Source organism: Mesoplodon bidens, assembly GCF_964165515.1.
Source record: "Mesoplodon bidens genome assembly, chromosome: 3".
Taxonomy (NCBI): Eukaryota; Metazoa; Chordata; class Mammalia; order Artiodactyla; family Ziphiidae; genus Mesoplodon; species Mesoplodon bidens.
The window spans coordinates 57,116,041-57,142,912 of record NC_138178.1 but is presented as its reverse complement, the minus strand read 5'-3'; the positions used below and the strand labels follow the sequence as shown (position 1 = coordinate 57,142,912).

The window sequence follows — 26,872 nt, the reverse complement described above, 5'->3', positions numbered from 1 at the left end:
GGGCCTCCCACTGCTGTGGTCTCTCCCATTGTGGAGCACAGGCTCCAGATGCGCAGGCTCAGCGGCCATGGCTCACGGACCCAGCCGCTCTGCGGCATGTGGGATCCTCCCGGACCGGGGCACGAACCCATGTCCGCTGCATCGGCAGGCGGACTCCCAACCACTGCGCCAGCAGGGAAGCCCTGAGTCTCATATTTTAAAAAATTTAAATTTGGCGTGGAACAACTGTATTTAATAATTTATTGGAGACTAATAGGTTCTGTCCTAGGACTTCATGTGACACTCAAATGTCACATATTTTCTTTTAAGAATCTCCTCCTTACAATATACTCTTCTCCACACTCCTACCAAGCCCTCCAAACTACCCCCATGCACACTCTACTAACATTTTAACCTACATAAGAGCATATAGCCCTTCTACTCTAAGCAAATTACAACTTAAACAAAATTCTTATTCAAAGGGTATATTAACCACTTAAAAATTGTGACTGAAGTTACTTAACGTCTCTGAACCTTAATATTCTCAAGTATAAAATGGAAGCAATAATAATAGGCATGACTGTTGGGAGAACTAGAAATGGTGACACACAAAGCAATATTAGTGTCTGAACAGAAAAGATGGCTAAAAATGGCTGTTATTATCATGGGAGGGGCACAATGATATAGACAGGGACACTGACAGGGTCTGTTCACAAGATAAAAGAAAACAAACAGAACTTAGAAAGATTCTGGATGAAGAGAAGTAAATACTTTTTGGAAAAAAAGAAAAAAGGAAGGCCCTCAGCATTAGAATTATAATTATCCAGGATACTTTCTGGGGTTTGCTACAAAAGAGCTATAAAGTCATCCAGTAGGAAAGCAATGAATGGAAATTTTCAGCTGGTAAAAAAAATACTCCTTGTGGAGAAACAATTTTGAAACTTGCCCAAATTCTCTGGTTATTGGAAATATTAAGAAATAATCTGCACCCTGTTCTTGGCTTAATACACAGAAATGGCAACATTTTCTTTCTTTTCTTTTTTTTTTTTTTTTAGTTTTTAGTCTTCGGGTGCAACAGAACTGATATAATCATAATCTTGTTTCAGACACGCTATCAATGGCCCAATTTTACTTACTTACTTAGGTCTTTAATAAGTTATTATTAATAATGTACTAAATACTCCTAATCCCGCTGCCCATGTTAATGCTAGAAGAACAGCATTACTCTTGAACCCAGATCTTCTCATGGGCTGGAGACTATCAGTGCAAATAGGAGTCTACTGGTTAATTGAGCTATTCAAACTTCAGAGAGTTACAGGTAATGAAAGTCTAGAATGCTTAATTGGAAAACCCATACCATGATTATTTGTACAGTATCAGTTAACGAAGGTAAGTTTAACTTTTAATTATTTCAATTCAGTTATTTCTAGAAGACTTACTTAGAGAATTTTCTTATCTGTTCCATCAGTCAGAAAACATAGATTTCCAAGTGGGGCAATGTATAATGGGTGAAAGACTTAATGGTTTATATAATTAAACTGTCCTTTTTCACCATTATTCAAATTTTGAGGAAATATTTATATACAGCTGAGCAATCATATCTGACACAAGCCTAGTACTATCAAACCTAAAGGGAAAAACAAATGATTTGACCAGGTGATTCACCAAGGGTCACTCTCATTAGCTCATATTTTTGGAAACTTAACAATCAAATTCCTATTTATGAGGATTTTCAATTATTTAGAAAATGTCTCCCCCCAAAATCAAGCACCAAACATTCCACCAAAATATCGCTCCTAAACAGCCCCCCCAGTAAATCTTGGTTTCTGCACTAGCTGAAAGGTTTCTACTCAACAGCAGCTCTGACTACCATCATGAGCCACAATTTATAAATATCCAAAATTAAAGTCATTCATTTGCCTTGGTTTAGAAACCATGTGAACCCCCAAAGAGTTCTTTAAGCGAATATAAGTATGTACTTCAAAAACGAAAACCAATCTAGTTAGTTTAATTTACTCTAGTAAATTAGATATTCTATCTGCCATAACTATAATACAGCCTGCAATCCCCACGATAATGAATACCTCTTTTCTTTTTTCAAATTAAGAGCTAAACATCATGTTATGTGCATTTAAACCTTTGGAAAACATAATTGTTGATGAAGCAGTTTACTGAAATAATCATTGTTGATTAGAATTTGTTCAACATTACCTCTTGGAAATATCTGCAGAGGCTCTATTAACTGTCCATTTACTTGCTGTTCCATTACTGTGGAATAATACTGCAAAGAGATTATAGAAAGAGATTACTCAGTAATGTATGAATATTGGAACAGACACTTATGGGTTGTTTAATTCATAGTACTTTTGTAAATTACTGGTATATACATATCAGCCTCGAGAATTCTTTTTCCCTATTTGCACATCAAAATGACTATAGTGAATACTCAGGACTAAAAGTCCAGTATAGTGTTATCCTCCATATTGTCATTTATCTTTAAGAGTAAAAAATGTTGATTAAGATTTTACGTTAGTATCTGATCTCTAGAGATGTTCTGAAAATGACATATATTAAAAATGACACAAGAACTTCACTGGCGGTCCAATGGTTAAGACTTCGCCTTCCAATGAAGGGGGTACAGGTTCGATCCCTGGTTGGGGAGCTAAGATCCCACGTGCCTCATGGCCAAAAAACCAAAACATGAAACAAAAACGGTCCACATTAAAAAAAAAAAAAAAAAAAAAAAAAAAAAAAAGAACCTTATAAAAAAATTTTAAAATAAATTAAAATGACATAGGGCTTCCCTGGTGGCGCAGTGGTTGAGAGTCCGCCTGCCGATGCAGGGGACACGGGTTCGTGCCCCCGTCTGGGAAGATCCCACATGCCGCGGAGTGGCTGGGTCCGTGAGCCATGGCCGCTGAGCCTGCGCGTCCGGAGCCTGTGCTCCGCAACGGGAGAGGCCACAACAGTGAGAGGCCCGCGTACCGCCAAAAAATAAATAAATAAATAAATAAAATGACACAAAAAGTATTTTAGTAGAAATTTCTCACATTGCCTTTTGTTCTTTTTCCCTGGATTTTACAAAGCAAAATGGTCAGTCAGTTAATCAAACATTATTCATATTTGTGTATAAAATGTACAGATAATGGAAATCAAAATCACAGAGACCGTGGAACAAGGAAACAAGATATGATCCATCCAAAGATGACAGGATTAATATGATAAAAAGGTAGCACAGTTGCAAGCAAACATACCTTTCACGTTTTAGTCTTCTAAATACTTTAGTATAGATCAAATTTCACTTTAAAAATCTGGGCATGAAAAATTGAGTTCCAAGTTCAAAAAGCTTTCATACTCCATCATAAACAAGGTCATTCAGTAGGCTGTATTACGGTCTAACCCCATTTTCTTTAATATGCTAATTGGTGAGCATATGTCCACCTAACTTGCATGTGGCTTCTGTGCCCTAACTTTTTTTTTTTTTGGCTGCACCACGTGGCACGTGGGATCTTAGTTCCCTGACCAGGGATTGAACCCGCACCCCTGGCATTGGAAGCACGGAGTCTTAACCACTGGACCGCCAGGGAAGTCCTTGCCCTAACTTTTTTTTAACACTTGACAAACAACAGTGATGTTCTTGGTGGAAAATATCAATGATGAAAACCACTGATTTTGTGTTGTGAGGGGCTGTCACAGAGCAGAATTCCCCTTTAATACTTGTTGTTTCTGTATTAAAAAACATAAGCACATTTTCTATTTAACTATCATATTTTCAGAAAATTCCTCCTTGATAATCATTATTTGCTGACATTCTTTAAAAGTTTCTTTCTAAAAAATATGTACATATATCTTTCTATTGCTTTTATGTAATAATTAAAATTATTACAAGATCAAGTTTATTTTTCCCTTATAAATAAAGGGGAGTTATAAAATTCTACATCATCTTTAGAATCACAAGTTAACAAGTCTAAGGCTCTTTGCCCTAAAAACGAAGTGAAAATGTATTTTTTTTAATAATTTTTTTTTTTTAAATTTTGCGGTACGTGGGCCTCTCACTGCCATGGCCTCTCCCATTGCAGAGCACAGGCTCCGGACACGCAGGCTCAGCGGCCATGGCTCACAGGCCCAGCCGCTCTGCGGCATGTGGAATCCTCCCGGACCGGGGCACGAACCCGTGTCCCCTGCATTGGCAGGCGGACTCCCAACCACTGTGCCACAAGGGAAGCCCCGAAAGTGTATTTTTGATGGCTATGGACTGATATAAGTATACCCTGCCTTCTGAGGACATTCAAACTGTATAGGAAACTGATCCTCTCCTTCTATAGATGTAAAAACTTATATACATAAAGCATAAACATGTGTGATACGCTCTCTGGAATACATACTAAGGCAAATGTCTTTCAGGAAACTATATTCCTTAAAATCACAGAAATATAGTGCTCGCCATTACTCAAGCAGTGATGACAAGCAAATGAAATATCAATCATGTAGGCTGTCAACCTTTTGGGACAGCAATAACTGTTAACAAGTAGTCTGGAAAAATTGTCCGAAAATGACTTGTCCTCAGCACACAAGTATTTGAGGTTTCATGGAAAATTAAGATGCCAGTGGCTATTTGGAACATTGCTCAGGTATTCTTTTTAATGGGAAATTTGCCAGTTATTGATCCACAGCATGTACCCTCTTGCTTCTGGAAGGCTGCAAGCAACTTTCCAATCAGTGGCTGTCAAAAAAATTACTGCCTTTTTATACTGATACAAGACAACAGCAGTGGTGGTGTTCTCCTATAGTTAATGCTTTTCTTTAATTAACTGCTATGTACAATAGGCTAGTAATTTCAGTTACTACATTACCGCAATCCTAGAAATCAAAACAAATAAAATATCCTTATGTTTTATCTAAAAAATTATTTACAGAGTTGTGTGAAACTGGTGCTTGGGGTCAAGTTTGAAAACAAATAACCTCAAATGTAAAGGGTCAGAACAGGTGCAAGGCATTTTTTTCCTACTATAAAACCTTGCATGCATGAAATTGACCTGTTTTCCAACTTTATTTATTTACCTCACAAAATATATAAATAAAAATGGTTTCCCTTTCATTTCAAATCAACTGGGAAACTATATATACTTTTATAATCATTGCAGGAACTTTTTAGCAATCTAAAAACATCTCTTTGTACAGTGATTAACACAGCCACGGTAATGATATTAAGTATGCCACCTGACAGTTTCTCTAAAGCAGGTAATTAGGATTTGGTTTTTGTTTTGTACAATTCTTCCAAATCCTAGGAACATTTTCTCCTGCTAAAATACTGGGTTTGATCTGTGTTTGTATTAACAGAGAATTTTGTGTTTCACACACCAAAGTAATTCACCATCAAGGACAAACTATAAAGGGTAGTAATTAAACCGATGGCATGGGCCCACTCTAGGCAACAGACCTCTCAGGAGCCGGCCTGGTGAGGGTCGGGGGGCCATCAAGGAGGCACTAGGCCTAGGAGCTCAGGGCACTGCTCACAAGGCATTCCCTAAGGAACAAGAATAAAATGTGGGGGGCTTCCCTGGTGGCGCAGTGGTTGAGAGTCCGCCTGCCGATGCAGGGGACACGGGTTCATGCCCCGGTCTGGGAAGATCCCACATGCCGCGGAGCGGCTAGGCCCGTGAGCCATGGCCACTGAGCCTGCGCGTCCAGAGCCTGTGCTCCGCAACGGGAGAGGCCTCTCAACAGTGAGAGGCCCGCGTACCGCAAAAAAAAAAAAAAAAAAGAATAAAACGTGGGCCATGTGCAGTACCTCCTGGCACAGAGCAGTCCTGATGAGCCACAAGGCCTGTGCTGCCCAGTGAGTTGAGCAAGGCACTTAGAGGAGTTACAGGCTCAAACCCTGGGGTCTCAGTACTGGTCACTTCTAGCTGATGATCTCAGTGAAGAAATGCTCACCTCACCTCAGTTTACTCAGTTGTAAAATGAAGGTGGTATGTACCCATAGGATCATTGTGAAACTCACATGAGAAAATATGAGAACACTTAATAAGCTGCAAAGCAAGTTCTTTTTAGATCTTCATTCTCTCTCAGGGTTTTATATATTCTCCCTTTAAGGAGATCTTTGCAATTTTGCTCTAAATAGTGATAAAATAAGCAATAATGACAAAGACAAGACTTCCACTAGATAAAAACAAAATGAAAAGACAACCAGGGCTTCCCTAGTGGCGCAGTGGTTGAGAGTCCGCCTGCTGATGCAGGGGACACGGGTTCGTGCCCCGGTCCGGGAGGATCCCACATGCCACGGAGCGGCTGGGCCCGTGAACCATGGCCGCTGAGCCTGCGCGTCCGGAGCCTGTGCTCCACAACGGGAGAGGCCACAACAGTGAGAGGCCCATATACTTAATATGGCTTGGACAGAAAAGTAACAAAGTGACCATGACAACATTAATGGAGCCATAATTTGACATTATCCAAAAAGCTTCTTAGTTTAATCTCTATAATCCTATCCTGGATTTCATTACCCCTAACACAAAGTCCTGCACATAGTAGGTGTTTGACAAATATTTACCGATTGAAATGGAGTCCAATCCCGATTCTGCCACTTATTAACCTGTATAGTCTTCAGGAAGTCATTTAACCTCACTGAACCTTAGTTTCCTCTGAATGAGAGTAAAGATACCAACTCAATTACATAGGGTTACTGTGAAGCTCAAAATTAAACTGCAGCAATAGAATTAGTGAAGGCATTTGTAAACTGTAATGATTAGTAGTTGAGGAATTTAAAAGTGAACCTCCTAGTAGTGAAACAATATTAAGCACAGCACTTTCTGAGTAGAAGTGTTATGGAATTTAAAAACACAAAAATGGTTATGTATAAAAAGTACAAACTGAACACGTTTGCACTCAAACTGAACACGTCAGCAGCAGTTATAAAACATGTTTTCTCTGGTATCCCTTGTAGAATCCATTACATGCAGTAATTGCAGCAATAATCAATAAGCTAACTGAGTAAAAGATTAATCAGTTTTGTGATTGCTAGTGGAATCTCCAGTACCAGACTCAGATTAGTTTCAGAGTCCCTCTGAGACGTTCTTCAAAATCCTTAAACAATTTTAATAAGGATGTGACAAAGTTTAGCATAGTTATCAAAATATCTAATTAATTTGAAACAGAGGGCCAGACTGAACAAGGGGATAGCAAGTACAATTTTTGGCTTTGTTCTGTTTGCAAGTTTATCATACAGTGTTCCTATTTGTTATGAACCTAATTCTAATTCTACCAGCACAACTCAATCAATAATTACATTTTTTTCCTTCATGGAAATCTGCCATATAAAAACTTGAATTCTAAAACAGCACAGTTAAACTTTACAAGGCACAAGTTCTCTACTGAAAGGAGAGAACAGTGAGAGAGAGATACACAGAAACAACTATCACTTATTGAATACCTACTGTGTGCTAGGCTCAACACTGAAACTGAGCCCCCCTAAACCCCCTGCCAAGTTTATGATTAACGTCTCCATCCAAAATTTTATCCCCTTTCTTGTCCCGCCCCCATTCCCCTTCTTGTCCCGCCCCCATTCCCCTCAGGATTGAGGAATATCAAAGAAAAGGGGGGATTGAGACCAAGCAGGACCCTTCGGGGCCCTCCTAGGTACAAAAGCCCCTCCACATCCCCCGTTTCTTGTTTGTAGAAAAAGGCTTTAGTCTCCTAGGCTTCCCTGAGTTCCAAAGAGCAGACTCAAGCAGTTAACTATTAGGACTACAGAGTCACAGGCTTCCTAGTGCCTCCTCAGGGGATATAGGTAACAATCTGATGCATATCTTTGAGTTGTTCTATAGAAACTAAGACTCCCACCCAGGTGGAGGGAGGATGGTGACTACATGCTGACCACAAGCACTAGACCCCAGACTGGTTGGAACCAGAAGGTTGTGATTCCTTAAACATCACCCTGTTACCTCACCACCAGCTTCCTATGACCCTTTCCCCTCACCCTGTCTTTAAAAACCTTTGCCTGAAAGCTATGGAGGAGTTCGGCTCTTTGGAGCATGAGCTGCCCATTCTCCTGGCTTGGCTCCCTGCAAATAAACCCTCACTTTGCTGCAAACCCCGCTGTCAGAGTTTGGCTTCCTGCACCTCAGGCACAAGAGCCCTTGCTCAGTATCAATACTAGATATTTACATTTATTCATCTAGTTTCGCACAACCCTATCCTATTCTGGGAGTATCATCACCCCTGTTTCACAGATGTAGCAAACGGTTTATCAGTCAACCAAGAAAAATACTTCTTTCATTCTAGTCCATGCACTCAGAACATAAAATGTATGTTTGCTATTTGAGAGTCAAAAGGTAAGTTATCTCCTGTTTCTCATACCTCAAAACCTTTAACTACAGGCTACTGGGTGGACTGCTGAGCTGGTGGAAAGCTTCTTCATTCATATCCTGTGTGGGTTAGGCCATGGCACCTGATCTTTCAGAGACTGGGGAAGGCAGCATGGTGTGATGCAGATACCTGTGCTGGCCGGTGACTTCGCCCTCTTTCTTCAGCAACTCCCCCCGCCTGTCCACATTTTCCTCCTACCTCTCTTACCACTCTACTCAGCTTCCTGTAAGTGGTTCTCTCCCCATCCCTTCTTTAAATGCTCACGTTCCCCATGGTTTCTCATCAACTTTCTCTTTTTGTTTTGTACTCTCCTCGAGTTAACTTCAGCCACTTCAAAGGTTTCAATTACCAGAGGAGTCACTGAGACTAATTAGGAGCTGATGAATCACAAACCTTTATTTCCAGCCCAGATTTCTCTCCTAAGATTCGGAACATACCCAGCTGGTTGTCCAGAGGCCCCTCAAATTCAACAGGTCCCTACCTCTCCCACCCCTCCCTCCTGCCCTAGGCCTGTCTTCCATCACATGGGTTCACTGTCCGGATGAATGAGATCACCATGACCTAGCTTCCCAAACCAGTTATCTGGGAGTTGTCCAGACCATCTCTCTTTCCTTCTTCCCCATATCTCATCAATCACCAGTCTTATTAACTCTACATTTTCCCCACTTCTCAAATCCTCAAGCTAGGGCCCTCCATGATCTAGCCCACCTGCCTTCCCAACCTCATCTCATACCCTCCCCCCACTGTCCACGCCACACTAATCATGGGTAGCTCCTCCTGAATGCACCAGGCATCCTTTCACCTGGGCCTTTAAACACTGTTTTCTCTGCTCAAACACCCTTCCCAGTCCCCTTGTCCTCACCTACTCCACCTAGACACCACTCTCTCCAGGAAGCCTTCTCTGTCCCCAAAGCTAGATCAGGTGCTCCTTTATTGTGCTCACACAACACCTAATGCTTAGGCATATGACAGCATTTATCACTATGCCTGGTAACTGAGTCTTTCTCGTCCTCCCACACCAAACACTGTTTCCTTTTTTGTTAACTTCCCTGACTGGAGCATGAGCTCCTTGAAAAAGTGAACTATCTGTTCACTGCACCTCCACCAACTAGCACAGGGCTTGGCCAGAGAGTTGCCATTCCATAAATATTTAATGTATGAAAAACTGGCTGTATGAATAAGCGAGCAAACCAGTGAGTGATCTCAGGTCCCAGCTCTACATAGCTGTATGACCTTGAGAAAGGAATACAATTGGTTTGTGCCTCAATATTCTCAGCTGTAAAATGAGAAAAATAGCTGCCTTGCTCACTTCATACAGGTGTTAGGAAGACCAAAATCACAGAAGCTGGTATATGGAAACTTTTTTATAAAGTACTTGAAAAACATCTTAAAATAGGGCACAGGGCTACGAATCTCCCACTTCCAAGCAATAGTACATAGAAGAAAAATGGCCATAACGATAGGGTGACACAGAAACCACTAAACAAGAACACTGAAATGTTTAGACCAAGTACAGAGGCAGAATTTAACTAATTGTTTCTCAAGGGTGAGTCAGTACCTCCTCCCCTTCCCTCAATTACTACAGTACTATAAATAATAAAATAAGTAAAAGGGTACTATAAGGAACATTGTCTGTTCCTCTTTCTGGAAGTTCGTCAAGGGCATGGACCATGTCTTGTGCATTTTATTATCTCTTATGGCAGAGGTATTAACCTGGGGTCTATATGGGCCTGGGAGATCCTTGAAATTCCTGAATTTCTAGGTGAAATGTTGCACTGTGTGAATTTTCTGGGAAAAGAATAAACAACTTTCCTCACATTTTCAAAAAGCCCTGTGTCTTCCAAAATCTAAGAAACTACTGCTGTAGAATGCCTAGCACCATGCCTTACACATAATGGCTGCTCCACAATGTTTAAGGGAAGGAGGCAAACAGGAATTAATACAGACGTGGTGACTACGTACTCTCATTGGTTATAACTTACTCAGTGACAAGTCTTACATATCAACTCACATCAAATCAGGCTTATTTATTATTCTTCTATACATTTATAACAGAAAGGTTTCTTAAATCTCTCCTTAGCATGCTTTCTAACACACAACATAAACAGTACAGTATGAGGAATATACTTATAAAGAATAAGCATGATGGCTTTTCCCTACTAATGATAAAATTTTCAAATTCTTGTTTTGTCAATATTACAAGCATACCTTGTTATATGTAGCTCAGTCAGTAATTACAGCAATAATCAATAAACTAACCAACTATTTGCAGTCCATAGTTAACTTATTAGTTTTCCTAGTGAAGAACCCAACAATCTTAACTCTGTCAAATGGCTACAAATTCAATTACAACACTACTCAGATGTGCCATCAGTTATACCTCCTTTTAACTACTTCTCATACTTTACATTAAGAAGCATCCCCTCTGTGATGCTGGCCTCTTAAGAAGCACACAACTGCTCCAACAGTCGAAAATAACATATGAACCTCATCTATTTTGAATACCAAATTAATAACTATATTTACTTACCTGGCTTCAGGTCCTCTCACTCCTTGATAACTCACTGCCCCTGCCTTGAGGTGACTACAGTGTGCACATGCTCTTCCTAAATGACTCTAGACCAAGGGTCCACATATGGTCATGGATTGATTCGATGATGAGAAAGAAAATCACAATGAAAAGTCTTCCAGTGAAAAGGTCAGCAGGAAACAACTCTGAGGCCTCTTTTATAGGTTAACGTTACTGTATGTATTTACTAGTGATTTGAAAATGAAACAGACAGTAAGTTGGCCAAGTTTGATGATAACACTATTTGTTTTGGATGGTAAAACTGTAAAGGATGTTAGAGAGCTCCAGATGGTCTTAAAAGAATGGAGGTTGGAGAGCCAACAGCAGATGAAATTCAACTTGGCTAAGTTTAAGGTGCCGTGCACTGGCAGAACGAGTTTAAATTTGTATTCGGCGATGGGTCCAAAACTTGTAGGTTCCTCTCAGCTGAGGCTTTCATAGTCATCACCATCACCATGGTTAGCTTGAGGCATTGTCTACACTGACCTTTCACCTGATTTCTAAGTTGTAGCAATTCTGCCATACTTCCAAAGTAGGAGCAGTTTAAATAGCTTCAGGGAACCTACAACTTAAATAAAACAGGACCATCAGGTCATGCGGCCAGCAGGCCAAACAGAACATTCCCTTACAAATAAACTACTTTATTTAGCCAGTTCCAATAGTGTTCAATAAAGATTCAGCCTACTGCTCAAATGCTGTTAAAAAATAATTGAAAAGGTAGTGAGGAATGAGTAAAGCACATATATGTAACAGAGAAACATATATTAAGAGAGAAACAACTTGTTTTGAAATTTCCAATTACCTCAATGTACACCTTTTTGGGCATATTATATTCCTAGGTTGATAATTTACTGAATTCCTCTAACTTTACTGTATTACGGCAAATTTGTATTCATCTTTCAGATATACGTAGAAAATACCCTTCCTGTTTCCAGTAAAACTGGCCCTAAGAGAACAGGTTCATTCGGAGCTGCCAACAAGAGCCGAACCCCTTGGTTATGCCCCACGGCGATCCTACTGCTAGAGGTCCATCATTCCCTCGCAGCCCATCTCTCTCCGGAAGAGAAGCCCCTACCATAGCCACCAAGGGGCTAAATGATGTCCTACATTTTCCTGCCCCCTCATGCCAGCGGCCTCAACATAGGACCCCAGAGGAATCAACCTGTAGTCCACACTGAGCCCTCCAGAGAGACGGAGCTGAACTGGGAGCACAGCCATGTTAATGACAAAATACTGGTGGTTCAAAGCACCCAGAATGCCCTGATGCCACCTGGCTGAGGTCTGCTTGTGCTGTCTGTCTCTTCGTCTGCTTCCATGAGCTGCATGATAAACGGACGCAACTTTCAGTCTGCTTCTGCTTCTTGCTAGCAAAGATGTCCCAAGATATTTCACAAGAGGAGCTAAATAAGGGGCTACTACATTCTTATCACTATTTCAAGGGCATCCATATGACCCAGACAACACAGAGAAGAGAGTTAAAATAATCTGCCTCTGAAAAAAAATTTCACTTTTGACTAGGATGAGAAAACAGAACAAAAACTTTACTTACAGCTTAGAGCACGTCACTATTTGAGTAAAAAAAAAAAAAAAAAAAAACTGAATAATTTCCACAACTATTTATTTATTTCATTCAGTTTTCCTGTCTCACTCTTTTCACTGTTTCTCCACCCTGCCAGGAGAGTATCAAGTATTATCACTTGTTTAGATGGATCGCATTGAATTAGGGGACTAACCACTCACTGAAGACCGAGATGACTATGCCACATCCAAAGCTCAAAGTAGGACCTACTTAATATGGAGCATGTTTAAAAGCACCATGTGGAAAATGAGCTTCCAATCTCTGCTCTTTAAAGAAAACTTCCTAATAGTAAAGGCCCTGAGGCTCTTAAATGTTCAACAACTAAGTGGGCAACAAATTCTGTGGTAAAATTCAGCCTTGTAGGAAGGACAAAATCTTGAAAACTTCAAAAGCCCACGAAGTATTTGTTTGTATTCCTTTTCAAACTCAGGTACACTAACATTCTAGTAAATAGCATTATTTTTTGCCACCAGGAAAACAGTAGTATTTGCAAAGCTTCTTCGGCAGGATCTCAATAAATGCCAAAACAAAAACATCACTTAAAACCACCAGGAGGGAAGACTGGATGTCCAAGACCTAGGTCTGTGTCCAGGCCTTCCCATTCATTAGCAATGTGACCTCAAACTGAATGTGAGCTCGTTGGGCCTCAGATTCCTTATCTGTAAAATGAGACGGTTGGACCAGATCTCTAATGTTCCCGTCCAACTCTCCTTGAGCAACTATGATTTTTCAGACAGTCTCCAAATTATGCATGCTAGGATAAAGCCAATCATATCCCAATTTACAAGGTGCTACAGAGGTCAAAAAGTATTTTCCCTCATGGTAGCCAACATCGAACAAGGTACACTACCGTCAAGTATACCAAAGGGAATACTTACACTCCAATAAAACACAAGGTCCCTGCCATAATGGGAGGCATTACAGTTAAACTCATCCCATACTCTTCTGGCAATGTGGAGAAATGGTATAAAGAGATAGAACCGGCAAAATGAAGAAACTTATTAATACTGTGCTCTACTCATATAAGCCTCTCAGTATTGAGAGAACTAGGTGTAATAAATCCTTTACTAGCCACAGGATTTAGCAAAAACAAATAGGAGTCCATTTACAAAAGCAAGATGTAGTGCTGAGTTTCTTGATGAAAGGTCACCTAAAAGCAGAGGTTAACATAAAAATAACCCCCTCCCATAACTGAGTCTCAGTGATAAATAAAGCTTATGATGAATCAATAAATAAGGCCCAGCACTGTTGTGCTTGATGCTATAAGGAAATGAGGCCAGCACTACCAGACAACAATTACAAAAAGATGGAAGGAGAAAAGCAGTATACTATTTAGTCTTTCTGGAAAATGAGAGAAGACAAGAACAACAAAAAAATTTAAACTACTTTAAGGGAATATTTAACAGAATCCTTTAAATAATTAGCAATGATCAGGTATTTAGTTTTCAGAATATGTAGCTTGGCTGTATTTTTTTCCTAGTAAAGCATTTCAAATTCTAATTAAAAAAATACTTTATGGAGAAATTAAAAAGATACAGTAGCATCAGAGGACAAGCCATGATCCCAGAAGTAGAATATTCTAACAACATAACTTACAAGAAACTACGCTATAAAAACAGATTGTTGATTAACACAAACTCATAACAAAACGCAGAGAGCGATCACAATGGTGCTGTAATAACACTTGGCTGCTGAATTCTCTCAATACATTAAATATCTACTTGAAGACCAAATTACTTTACATTTTCTTAAAAGACAATTTATTATAGCTTTGTTTTCTTCTCATTATCTCTTAAAAGTATATCTAATGAAGAAAAGAAGACAACTTCTAAATAACTTACATAAAATGGTACTAATGTGTGACAACAGACTTTGGTTTACTATGTTGGTTATTATTTAACAGCACACAACAACCTACTGTCATGACAAATCCTTACCACAATGAGACATTCCATGTGTCACATGTATCAAAATCCACTGTATGCCATTATTATGGCACACATAAAATTAACAGCCTAAGGCTGCTAGCAATTTAAATAATTGATAAGGTTTCAATTAAAAAGACAACATTTTCAGGTCTAATACAAAAATTTATTTAAATTACTGATAAAAACTTAGGCTTATGTTGGCCCAAAGCCAGAAAATGCTTACATCCAAGGGGGAAAAAAAAAGTAATTCTGCAAGTGTCAACTCAGACACTGTAGTTTTTTTTTAAAAGAATGTTTAAAGGATTTATGGTAAAAGTATGCCTAGTTTTGGGCTTCCCTGGTGGCGCAGTGGTTGAGAGTCCGCCTGCCGATGCAGGGCACACGGGTTCGTGCCCCGGACCGGGAAGATCCCACATGCCGCGGAGCGGCTAGGCCCGTGAGCCATGGCCGCTGAGCCTGCGCGTCCCGAGCCTGTGCTCCGCAATGGGAGAGGCCACAACAGTGAGAAGCCCGCGTACCGCAAAAAAAAAAAAAAAACAAAGTATGCCTAGTTTTGCTTTCCCCATATGGTTTTTAAAGAAATACTAAGGTGACTACAAATTTATTGAATTCCACATGAAAAACATAGCTTTTTTTTTTTTTTTTTTTTAACAGTAAATACGTGGTCATCTGTCAGTATCTTCTCTATCCCACCACCCAAATCCTGGAATCAAAAATTTTCAGAGTTGGGGCTTCCCTGGTGGCGCAGTGGTTGAGAATCTGCCTGCCGATGCAGGGGACAGGGGTTCGAGCCCTGGTCTGGGAGGATCCCACGTGCCGCGGAGCAACTAGCCCCGTGAGCCACAAATACTGAGCCTGCGCGTCTGGAGCCTGTGCTCCACAGCGAGAGGCCGCGATAGTGAGAGGCCCGTGCACCGCGATGAGGAGTGGCCCCCACTTGCCGCAACTAGAGAAAGCCCTCACACAGAAACGAAGAGCCAACACAGCCATAAATAAATAAACAAACAAACAAATAAATAAATAGTTTAAAAAAAAAAATTTTCAGAGCCAAACTGAACCTAAAAAATAAAGGCCAATGCAGGTTTTTAATAATAGGTTGGCAACTGAGGACTAATAACCAAAATCTATTGTGAGGTTAAGTCCAAATTGTTCTCTTTATGGCAAAACTGTAACCCAAAGGAATTTCAACCAGAAGAACGAAGACAGATCAAAATGACAGCCAACCAATCTTGTTTGTGCTTTCTGAGATGGAGATTCCCCTACTCTTTACTTTTTAACTGTTTATTCAGAGCCTGACTCTACATAAACAAAGAGTATGTGATGGTAGGGGCTGCCTCAAGAGATAAGAGGACAAGGAAATCTATTTAGGTTTTAAATAACTTAAAACTTATTATCTCTCTCAGGGATATTTTCATTTTCACTTTAAAATAATTTGATCCAACATTCACAATTAGGAGAGTGGAGCTCTACCTTGGGGCCTCAGGTTCTCATCTATAAATATTAAGTGAATTCATGAGAAAACTCAGACCTGATCATCTAGACCCCATTCTATGGACCACTGCCAATACACAGAAAAGTTTTCACCAGACATAGCAAATTAACAAAAATAAGAAAAATGTAGTGAGTTTTACATAAAACTAAATTTATTCACTTTAATGATCATCTTTACTTTTGAGATTAGGTACTGCCCACTGTTTTAATCTTTTAATGACTACCACTATTTTTCCTTAATAAAATAATGGTTAACGGTAGATAATTTTTATTAGTTTATTTTATTAATGTTTTTATTTGGCAAAATTAAAGTTACCACGCCTACATCTGTCCCTCAATCTAAAAGTGAAAAATTGATTATTTCATGAAATCCAAATACTTGGCGATCAATAAGCTAGATGAGCTCCCTTCAAACCAAAAGTCGCTCAAGAAATCTCAGGGACTTTTAAGTTTAAGGACAATTACAGAACTTTTACTACAACATAAAAATAAACACTGCATTTGAGAAAATAAGCACAAGTCATAAGGAATATTTGGTACAGATATCTCAACTAAGGTATTATATAAACAAAAATCATTCAGAATGTTATAATGGTGATGACATATGTTAAAAAAGAGACAACCGGCCCAAAACGGAGTCACCTGCTCTAAGCCCAAGTCACCAAACTAAGACTTAAAGTACCTAACCTAATTACAGTTTCAGCCTCTCCCAGGAATATAATCTTAACCACTCAGTCTGGGATTTCCTGGTCAGCATTAGTCATGTAATCCACCTGATAGACCCTGCTGTCCCCCAGAGGAAGGTGACCTTGCCTGAAACAATCAGCTCTTAGATAAAATAACTTCCTTGTTCTGCCTCCTGCCTATAGAAGTCTTTAGAGTGTCTTTGTGTCTGCTGGATGGGACAGGCCAATCAGATCTTTAAAATTTACTCAGATGAATTTAGTTTTTTACCACACAAAAAGATCCCAGTACAAATGTGCAGGAAGGTGGATGGGAGAGAAACAGTATAAAACAGTGAAGGAGCATGGGCCTTGCACAAGGAGAAGCTGAACTTATATTCCATATTCACATTCATACTAGCTATAAGACCTTTAGCATGTCTCTTAACCACAGCTTCCTCATCTGAAAGATAGGGATGATAGTATCTACTTTACAGAGTGATTATTAAAACCAAAGAAAATTAAACACCTTAAGCATCTAGTGAATAGTGGCCACTTCGAAATGGAAATGATTATTACTATCACTGTGATCACATGCAGTAACATTTCTCAAAGAGCACCGTTTGTTAGATCTTCCCAAAAGTACATTTTTGAAAACACACCTTTGTGTGTGGTTATGTCAGAGACATAATGAAAGTACACTGATGTCACTAATGTACTCTCTGCAGTGGATGTATGTGTAAAAACTAGAACCCATGTGTGTGTATGTGTGTTTTCTAAAAAAAAAGCATGTCACATTCTCAGGAGAGTTAGCCAACCTATTATTACTAGTGCTAGACCTTTCAGTAGTGCTAGACCTTTTAGCAGACAATCCTACTCTGCCTTTCAAGGTACTGATGAGCCCTGCTCTAAATTCTCAGGGCACAAAGACTCTCAAATAAGTTAATGAGAAGTAAATGGGAAATTGACTTTTCCTACTCTGTGCTCGTCTGAATGCAACGCTCTGTTAATCATGCCATCCTTCTTGTTCTCTTTCCTCCTACCCTAAATTAAAACTATTGGCGGAAACCCATACAGATATTTCACAGTTTTCATTACGACGAAAAAATATCCTGGTTAAAGTTGAGGTCTATCAAAAACCTACAACCTAACCACTGGCTGAGATTAGAGTCTCACTGAAAAGCAAGGGCCCTGATTCCATCATTTCCACCGTAATACCACTTTGCATTTGTATAGAACTTTTAACTTTTCAAAGGGCTTTCACATCTATTATCCCATTTGGTCATTACAATGACCCTGTGCAGTAGAAAGGACAAGTATTATTATCCACAAGTGACAGATGAGGCAACTACAGCACAGAAAGGTTAAGTGTTTTGCCTAAGGCCAGGAAGCCAGAGGAGAGCAGCGGTCTCCTTACTTCCAGTCCAATGCTCTTTACACCAGACCACTAGAGAAGGTTTCGTACACAGACTGCAAACTCAGAAAAAATAAAATAAAGTGAATAAGAGAAAATAAAATAAAAGTAAGAGAAAAGAACAAATCAGGGCTCAGGGAAGCTATGTCTCTTCATTGTCACTGAATTATTCAAGCTTAGTATTAAAGTTTTAGAAATGTATCCTTTTTTCCTGTTTATCTACTTCAATCCTGAGACAAATGTTAATGCAAATTTTCATTGAAATTTGAAACACAAAAGAAAAGTCATTTCGGGATATATTCAAATCACTTCGATTCAGTAAGTAACCCTGTAGTTCATTTTGGGGTGGGGTGGTTAGTGCATAAAATAACTGAGAGTACATCTTAAATCATGTATCCATATTAAGCCTGCAGCTACATTATAACTATAGTCTGTTTGTAAGGGTGAAAGAGATCTCCAGTTGAAAGTAGATTTTGAAAAATTTTTTAGAGCCCAGGGGTTCGTTTTTAATGAGCCGTTACTTTAAGTACTGCATAAAAAATACAGGAAATTGATAGTTCATTTAGTCTGCACCATACCTAATGCAAAAGTCATTAAGATGCATTATTCTTAATGTTCATGATATGATCAGTAAGTGTCTTTCGAAAAGAATGCCCTTAACTTTCACGTAAGGAAATCTTTTAAAATCTTATATATTATATAGAAAAATGTTATAGCAACTGTGATTTACTTTTATATCTTCACTATGCCAAGAAACAGCATCCTCAATTACATTATCATTTTAAAAATAGTCCTCATTTGTAATATACTTACATATGACAGCATTGCCTTCATTTCTTCATCACTTCTCACTGTAATTCGATCACCATCTTCATCTTCATCTGTTTAAAAAGCAATATAATACAAGTGATAAGATTTGCATTTTTTAATGTACAGAAACTATGTTATCTGGGAACATAATACAACTGGTTTGTACACTTGATATCTAAATCCTCAACACTGAAATCTGTGGATGTTAAGGTTACTGGTTCGTGGGTTTGTTTTTTAGTTTAGAATACAACCAGAATCTCAATAAAGAACTAAAAATTTTAGGAACAGTTGAAAATTACAATATTGCTCATGTCATTCAAGACATGTATCTAAGTTAAAGTAAATACAGGGACTTCCCTGGCGGTCCAGTGGTTAAGACTCCATGCTTCCACTGCAGGGGGCACAGGTTCAATCCCTGGTAGGGAAAGTAAAATCCCCCATGCTGCACGTGTGGCCAAATAAATAAATAAATAGAAATTTAAAAAATAAAGTCAATATAACTGGAGTATGACTGAACAGGTTTGGTTTGGAGAACTTTAAAATCCGAAGAAAGGCCAGTTTTATTTAACTATTAGTACTTTTTCCTTTCCCACGTGGCACCCCATCCCTCTATTTCTCCATTCTTCCTCTCTCCCAGGCAACCTGTCATGTCATAATAGTATAATAAAAATGGCTAACGTTTACTGAACACTACTGTACACAAGGCACTGTGATTTATGCTCCATAACCCCTTAAAAGCCTCACAATGATTCTATGATGTGGACAACATGACTTGATTACTATCATTCCCTTTTTACAGAACAGAGAGCCTAGTATAAGGTTAACTTGCAAAGCAACTCTAATACAGCTCTCCTTATAACCCACTTGATCTTGTATCTCTCTATTTCTGAACTGTTTCAATTGTACTGGATACTCTCTGACCATAGTAAGCTTCAAATGGTGATTCGTGCTATTGTTGAATAATTTAATGGTCTTAAAACTAGAGGATACAGACTTCCCTGGTGGCGCAGTGGTTAAGAATCCGCCTGCCAATGCAGGGGTCATGGGGTCAATCCCTGGTCCAGGAAGATCCCACATGACGCAAAGCAACTAAGCCCGTGCGCCACAACTACTGAGCCTGCGCTCTAGAGTCCATGAGCCACAACTATTGAGCTTGTGCTGTAGAGCCTGTGAGCCACAATTACTGAAGCCCGCACGCCTAGAGCCCGTGCTCCGCAACAAGAGAAGCCACCGCAAGGAGAAGCCCACGCACCGCAACGAAGAGTAGCCCCTGCTCACTGCAGCTAGAGAAAGCCCGTGGGCAGCAACGAAGACCCAACGCAACCAAAAATAAATAAATTAATTAATTAATTAAATTTCTTTAAAAAAAAAACAAAACAAAACAAAACTAGAGGATAATGAGACTTCACAAAACACTTAACCAGAATGGATACATTTCAGTAAGTGGATCACCGAAGCAGCCACATCTAGAAACAATGTACTTACTTCATTGATCCTTCTCTTATTTAAAATAGTTTTGAAATATGTCTTCAAAACTGTTTTAATAGGGGCTTCCCTGGTGGCGCAGTGGTTGAGAGTCCGTCTGCCGATGCAGGGGACAGGGGTTCGTGCCCCGGGCTGGGAAGATCCCACATGCCGCAGAGCGGCTAGGTCCGTAAGCCATGGCCGCTGAGCCTGCGCGTCCGGAGCCTGTGCTCCGCAACGGGAGAGGCCACAACAGTGAGAGGCCCGCGTACCACAAAAAAACAAAACAAAACAAAACAAAACTGTTTTAATAACCTGAAGATAAACCAAGTGAAAATAACAGATCTCATTTTTAGCCCAAAATGGAACTGGCCATCTGATTACTCGCTCATCTGTACTATCTGCCAGGCAGGACCCTGAATGACTTTTGGCTATTTCTAAATATTTACTTAGCTACTTCATCCTTCTAAAGATTAAGATCTGTCAACAGGATAACAGCATATGTGGTAGACTTTAAATGTACAGTTGAAAGAAAAATGCTAAGAACCTTTTGAGCAATGGCAGCATTGCTGGAAGACGTACACAGCCTCCCAGGGGGACAGCTTGGAAGGGGCGGGCTCTCTCTCATTTGGATGCCTCAGCTCTGGTGCACTTGTTAAACTGAGTTATTATTTTTTTGGTCACTCTTGGGCATCTAATTGCTGATTTGGCCAGATGCAGAGAACCTGATCCCAGGCCTGGGGAATAAGACAAATCTCTCACCATAAAGAGAATAAGCTAGCATGACACGCTCTGGGGACTCTTACTGAGAATACTGGGAGAGTTCAGTTCGGCACCTGGATCTTAGCCCACCACACCTCAGCTGGCCTGCCCTCCTGTCCAGCCACAGTTCTTAAGATATCCCCGTTTGGTGACCACACCATGGGAACCCTAGAAGGGAGCTTGTATTCTCCCTAATTAGCCAATTTCAGAGCAAAATGCTACCTTCTTTTTCTCTCCCACAGCCAATAGCAATCTGACATCATGAGGGAAAGCAGCACTTGAGCCTGTCCTGCTCAGTGACCAAGCCAACAGCTCTCACTGGGGTTTTCTCTCCAAAGTAATTGTTCCTGGATCCCAGATACACGTTCACTCCTGCAGAGTTCCCCAACTGGATGTAAATCAGTATCATCAAGTCACACTGTCTGAATATCTACATAGCTAGGAGCTGTCTCAGTCACCACTGGTATTATCTACCAAGAGCTGCCTATTTTAGTATAAAAGGCACACAATGGTCACTATCAGTAACAAAGAAGGCACATTCCTGGGGAGGTTACATATATAAAGGACTACAGAGAAATCTAGCATTTTCCTTCCCTCTTTTTTTTTTTTTTTAAAGCTACAGACTCTATAGAGCCAAATTGGGAGAGAAATGCCATTCTAATTTTGGAAACAGAGGGAGTTTCTATAGAGGTTCCAGAAACTAGTATTTTCAAGGTTAAGTCAAAAGCTGTCATACAAATGCAGGAAACAAAGGGGAAAAAACAGACATTGTATAAAAGAATATAATGTTACATGTTACCACACATGAAAGCACTTTACATTTTTTGTTTTAAAACCAAGTCAAATTCTCAACTTGGATGTTACTAAAATGATTTGTTCTATGAAGTCCTGAACTTGATAAAATTTCCAGTCTGAACAAAGTAGCTTTTTGTAAATCTCATTTCTACACTAGAGCTAGCTACAGAGATGGTGGCTACAAAGGGACAGATTATATTCGAATTTCAACATACACAAGATCTCAATAAGGTATTGTCCACACGGAATGAGGAAGTGCTTGGAGTTCAATAAAACAGGTGAAAAACCTTTTTATAATTTGTAAAGAGAAGGCACAGATTCCAGAAAAAATCACTTAAATCACATCTCTCTAAATCAGTAACAAGAACTACAACAATAAAAAGAATTCTCTAAGCTCTCCAAGTCAGGGCTTGAACGTTTAAGGCTACTTAAAACTAAAGATTCTCAAATTCTAAAATTCTATGAAATCTCTGAGGGATTATTTCAGTTACCGGAAATAATCTGGTAACTGTGAGGGAAGTCAGCAGACTAATCTCTTACGTAGCAGTTCCATAGAAAGAAGCTATGAAACACTAAAGGGCACTTTGCTTTAAGTGGACAGAAAACTGAGGACAAAAGGCCAGAATAGCTTTTGATGCAAACCTAAAGTGCTGGAGCTGTCCCATAAGGAGACAAGGTAAGTTGAAAGAGGCATTCTAATAAAGCCTGAGGATAAAATCAGGTTTATATGACACAGTGATTAATAGTTTTATGGATTAATAAGAGCCTCCATTTTATGTAGGTACTGCTCTCATTTACAGATTGCTCTTTGGAGGACTGCCTGCTTCATTCTTTAATATCTGTAATTAGTAGTTTTAATGAAGACTCCTCATTCTTGTCAGAAAGGAGACTGAGTTGGAAAAGTAATTACACATAAGAGAAGACTAATGATTCTGGCCCAGAGGCAAAATCCAAGCTATCAGATGCCCTCATGGCAACCAAAGAGCAAACCATTGGCCTTGACATTTAAAATGAGAATACACTTCTCTCTAAATACAGGGAATTCCAAGGCAGACATACAAATGGCCAACAGGTACAAAAAAAGGTGCTCCACATCTCTAATCATCAGGAAAATGCAAATGAAAACCACAATGAGGTATCACCTCACACCTCTTACATAGCTATCATCAAGAAGACAAGAGAGAACAAGTGTTGGTGAGGATGTGGAGAAATGAAAACCTTTGTGTGCAGTAGGTGGGAATGTAAATTGATACAACCACCATGGAAAACAGTAGGTGATTCCTCAAAAAATTAAAACTACAACTACCATATGATCCAGCAATCGTACTTCTAAGTCTATATCCAAAGGAATTGAAATCAGAATCTCACAGAGATATCTACACTCCAATATTCATCACATCATTATTCACAATAGCCAAGATATGTAAACAACTCAAGTGTCCATCAATGATGAATGGATAAAGAAGATGTGTACACACACCCACCCAGGCACACACACACGCACACGCACACACACACACACACACCAAGGAATATTATTCAGCCATGAAAAAGATGGAATCCTTCCATTTGTGACAACATGGATGAACCTTGAGGGCATTATGCTAAGTGAAAAAAAGTTAGAGAAAGACAAATACTGTATGATAGCACTTACATGTGGAATCTAAAAAACCCAAACTCAGGGTTACCAGGGGCTGGAGGGTGGGGAAATGGGGAGATATTTGTCAAAGGGTATAAACTTCCAGTTACAAGATTAACAAAGTCTGGGGATCTAATGTACAGCATGGTGATTATAGCTAATCATACTGTAGTACATACTTGAACGTTGCTAATAGATCCTGAATGTTCTCACCACAAAAAAGAAATGGTAATTATGCATCAGGATGGATATGTTAGCTAACACTATGGTGGTAATCATTTTGTAATATGTAATGATCAAATCAATGCGCTATACACCCTAAACTTATACAATGTTATGTGTCAATTATATCTCAGTAAAGCTGGAAAAAAAATTAATAGACAATGAATTGAGAGGAATGAGAAGTTAGTGAACAGTAAGAAAGTAGAAATACATACCAAGCAATTTAGTATGACAATAACTTAAAATACTTTTCTGAATAAAAAGTTGGATATACACAGCCAGCCCATCTAGCAAAGACTCTGGCTGGGCCTATCAAACCAGATTAGCTATAAAAAGTACACTAACTGGAAACATAAATCGTAAAAAACTTACTAAAATGGCACAAAGAGTTTCAAAGGTATAAATATGTTGAAGAACACTAGAAAGCCATGGCACGAAGTAGAGAGAAGCAGAAAAAAATAATTTGAACTCTTTTTGTCTTACACATGGAGGTTCTTTGCCCTCTGACCAAAAAAGCATTACTAGATACAACCAAGAAGGCAGAGGAGGGGGAGCACTCTGATACACTGGTTCACAATGAGAATTCCAGGCTTCTCCAGTTGCCTGGAGCATAGTAATATGATTTTCCAGCACATTAGGGAAGCAAAAGTAGAACCAGAAAGTCTATGTACTGGCTGGATTTTGTTAATGTCACTTAAAATGGAGGCAAAAATCCTAGCAAGATACCAAATAGAGTGCAGCAGATGGCAAACAAATATTATGAAGCAATCTTCACAAAATCTGCAGTGTATCACAAACATACAAAATGGCAGAGTTTGGGAAAAGACAATCATAACAGGCCATGTGTTGTTAGCGATTTTATTTCAAGCAACGTGCAATCCAGAAGAGAAACCAAGAGGAGGAACATAAAGGTCCAAGAGCGGAGACACAGCCTCAGGTAAGGGGTGGTCAGAATGGCAAGCAGAGTGCCTACTGAGTAAACAGCACAAAAACATCAGACTCTGGGGAGCGTGCAGCCAAACAGCACCCAGTGCAGCGGCAGGGCTCAAGTGGGCTTTCGAGAAAAACAATTTAGCTTCTACCAAGGGCAACAGAAAGTTAAGGCAATACTGTAGTTTATATGTCATTTGTCATATTACTTCAGTGCCAGGTAAGAAGAGTCAATTAGAACTACAGCAAAGGCATTTTTCTAAGGCAAGAGGAAAGAAATGAAAACATAATGGTAGAGGTTAAAAAGGCATCAATAGGAAATTACCAGAAAAGCTGCCAAGTTTAGAACCCTTCTCAGGTGTGGAATCTAAGATCCGGTCAGGACCAGAGGCCATAGTTTCTAAGGCTAAATCTTCATATCCATGAATTTTAATTTAGCTCCACGCCTCCCACCTCCTGATTCCTTCTTTACTTCTTTGCTTCCTTTTTCTTTCCAAAAAATATTCAAGTGCCCACTATGTAGCAGGCAATGTTCTGGACACTGGGGTAATAACAGTGGAAAAAGGAAAACCCCTGCCCTCATGGAGTTTACACTCTACTTGAGAGAGACTGAAGGGTATGAGGGAGTGAATCATACAGATATCTGGGGAAAGAATGTTCCAGGCAGAGGGAACAGCTCATGCTAAGGCCCTGTGGCAGAAGAATACCTGGCATGCTTGAGAGACTGAAAGAAAGCCAGAGTAGCTGCAATAGATTGAGAATAAGATGGGGGAGAGAGACGAGTTCAGAGAAGTAATGGTGGGGCAGAGTTGGGGGAAGATGCAGGAAGGGCAGGGCCTTGTAGGGCATGTTAAGGACTTGGCTATCACTCCTGAGTGAGAAGGAAACCACTGGAGGGTCTTGACTGTAGTGATCTCACTTAACTTCTAAAAGGATCTCTTTGGCTGCTGTGTGGAGAAGAGGCTATATGGAGGCAAAGCAGAAACAAGGAGACGAGTTAGAGGACCACTGTCCTAGTCTAGGTAAGAGATGATGGTGACCTAAACCAAATTGAGGTTTTCAGCAGTCATCACATGCTGGATATATTTGCTTGTCCTTATTACTTCATTCCTTCAACCATCCATGCATTCCAGAAACACAAATTGAGAGTCTACTATGTGCCAGGTACTATGCTGGGTTTCTAGCAATTCAAAAATGAGCAGCATTATCTACTGCCCTCAAGGAACTAGCCTGGTGCTTGGGTAAAGGACTTAAACTTCTTAATTCTCATGTAAAACAGCCAGACTACTAACACCTACTACTACTAATAATAACTAATAAGACTACAAATACCTACTACTAATAATAATAACTACTCTCATAAGACTAAAAAAGATTAGGACTTTTTGCATCGATGATATTTCAAAACCAAATTTCAATAAATTAAAGCTCTCTTCAAACCGTCTCAAATTCTAAGGATACACAATTAACTCTTACATGTTAATTTTTCGACTCAGTGTACATCTATTGCAAATTACAATTTTTCATTAACCTACCCAGTTTTTCTTATAAGCAACCAGTTATCTTTTACATATGCTATACTGTAAGAAAATAAAACTTCATTTTTCCCAGAATTTTTCCAGAAATTCATAAAACAACTGAAAAGGAATCTATTCAATGAAAAGTGAGTATAAAATGGTCACGGTTAAAGAAAAACAAATAAAATAAAGATTTATCCTATAGTCGCATTTTCTGAACCAAAACTCAGACACGTGGTTTGATCAGTGTGAAGATACTTACGAGGGCTACAGATCAGAATATGTGATGTCAGAGTATCATGGAAAAGTAGGGCCATATGGTATTTATAGGTATAAGTCAGTGTTTGTCTACATAGACTTAAAACATATCTTTCACGTCAACAGTAAGATTTTACTGACCAGCAACACCAGCCCAACAGTAATTTTATAGCAGTAACTTGTCTAGAGAAAATCCAGGGAGAGGAACACATGTAACAGATATGCACAGGAAACTCATTAGTGGGCACAGTTGATTTCCATCACCTCACGTGTTGGTGTACTCATTAATCTGTTAATGAAATTGTGAAAATCAGCAGGGATCTTTGGGCCTATATGAATGTCAAGCTCCTACAGCATACGTAGGGCCCACACATGCAAACATTCAAGATTTTTCATGGTTATGGAATTTAGCTTCTCAGAAGTGTTCTCACATCTGGGAAAAGACAAATTATTCAATAACCAGTATGGAATCAACTGTCTATCTGCTTG

General features: G+C 39.4%; 1 protein-coding gene across 2 annotated transcripts in view; it reads right to left on the bottom strand.

Annotated features, from left to right (window-relative positions):
- MAP2K5 (mitogen-activated protein kinase kinase 5) overlaps positions 1 to 26,872 on the bottom strand; it is a 259,237-nt gene that overhangs the window by 219,238 nt on the left and 13,127 nt on the right. For both annotated transcript variants that reach the window (XM_081228777.1, XM_081228778.1), the window contains exons 3-4: positions 18,800 to 18,867; positions 2,191 to 2,260 (exon numbers count right to left, since the gene is read on the bottom strand). In XM_081228777.1, coding sequence (XP_081084903.1) covers positions 2,191 to 2,260; positions 18,800 to 18,867 — 138 coding nt within the window. The remainder of the gene's footprint in view (positions 1 to 2,190; positions 2,261 to 18,799; positions 18,868 to 26,872) is intronic.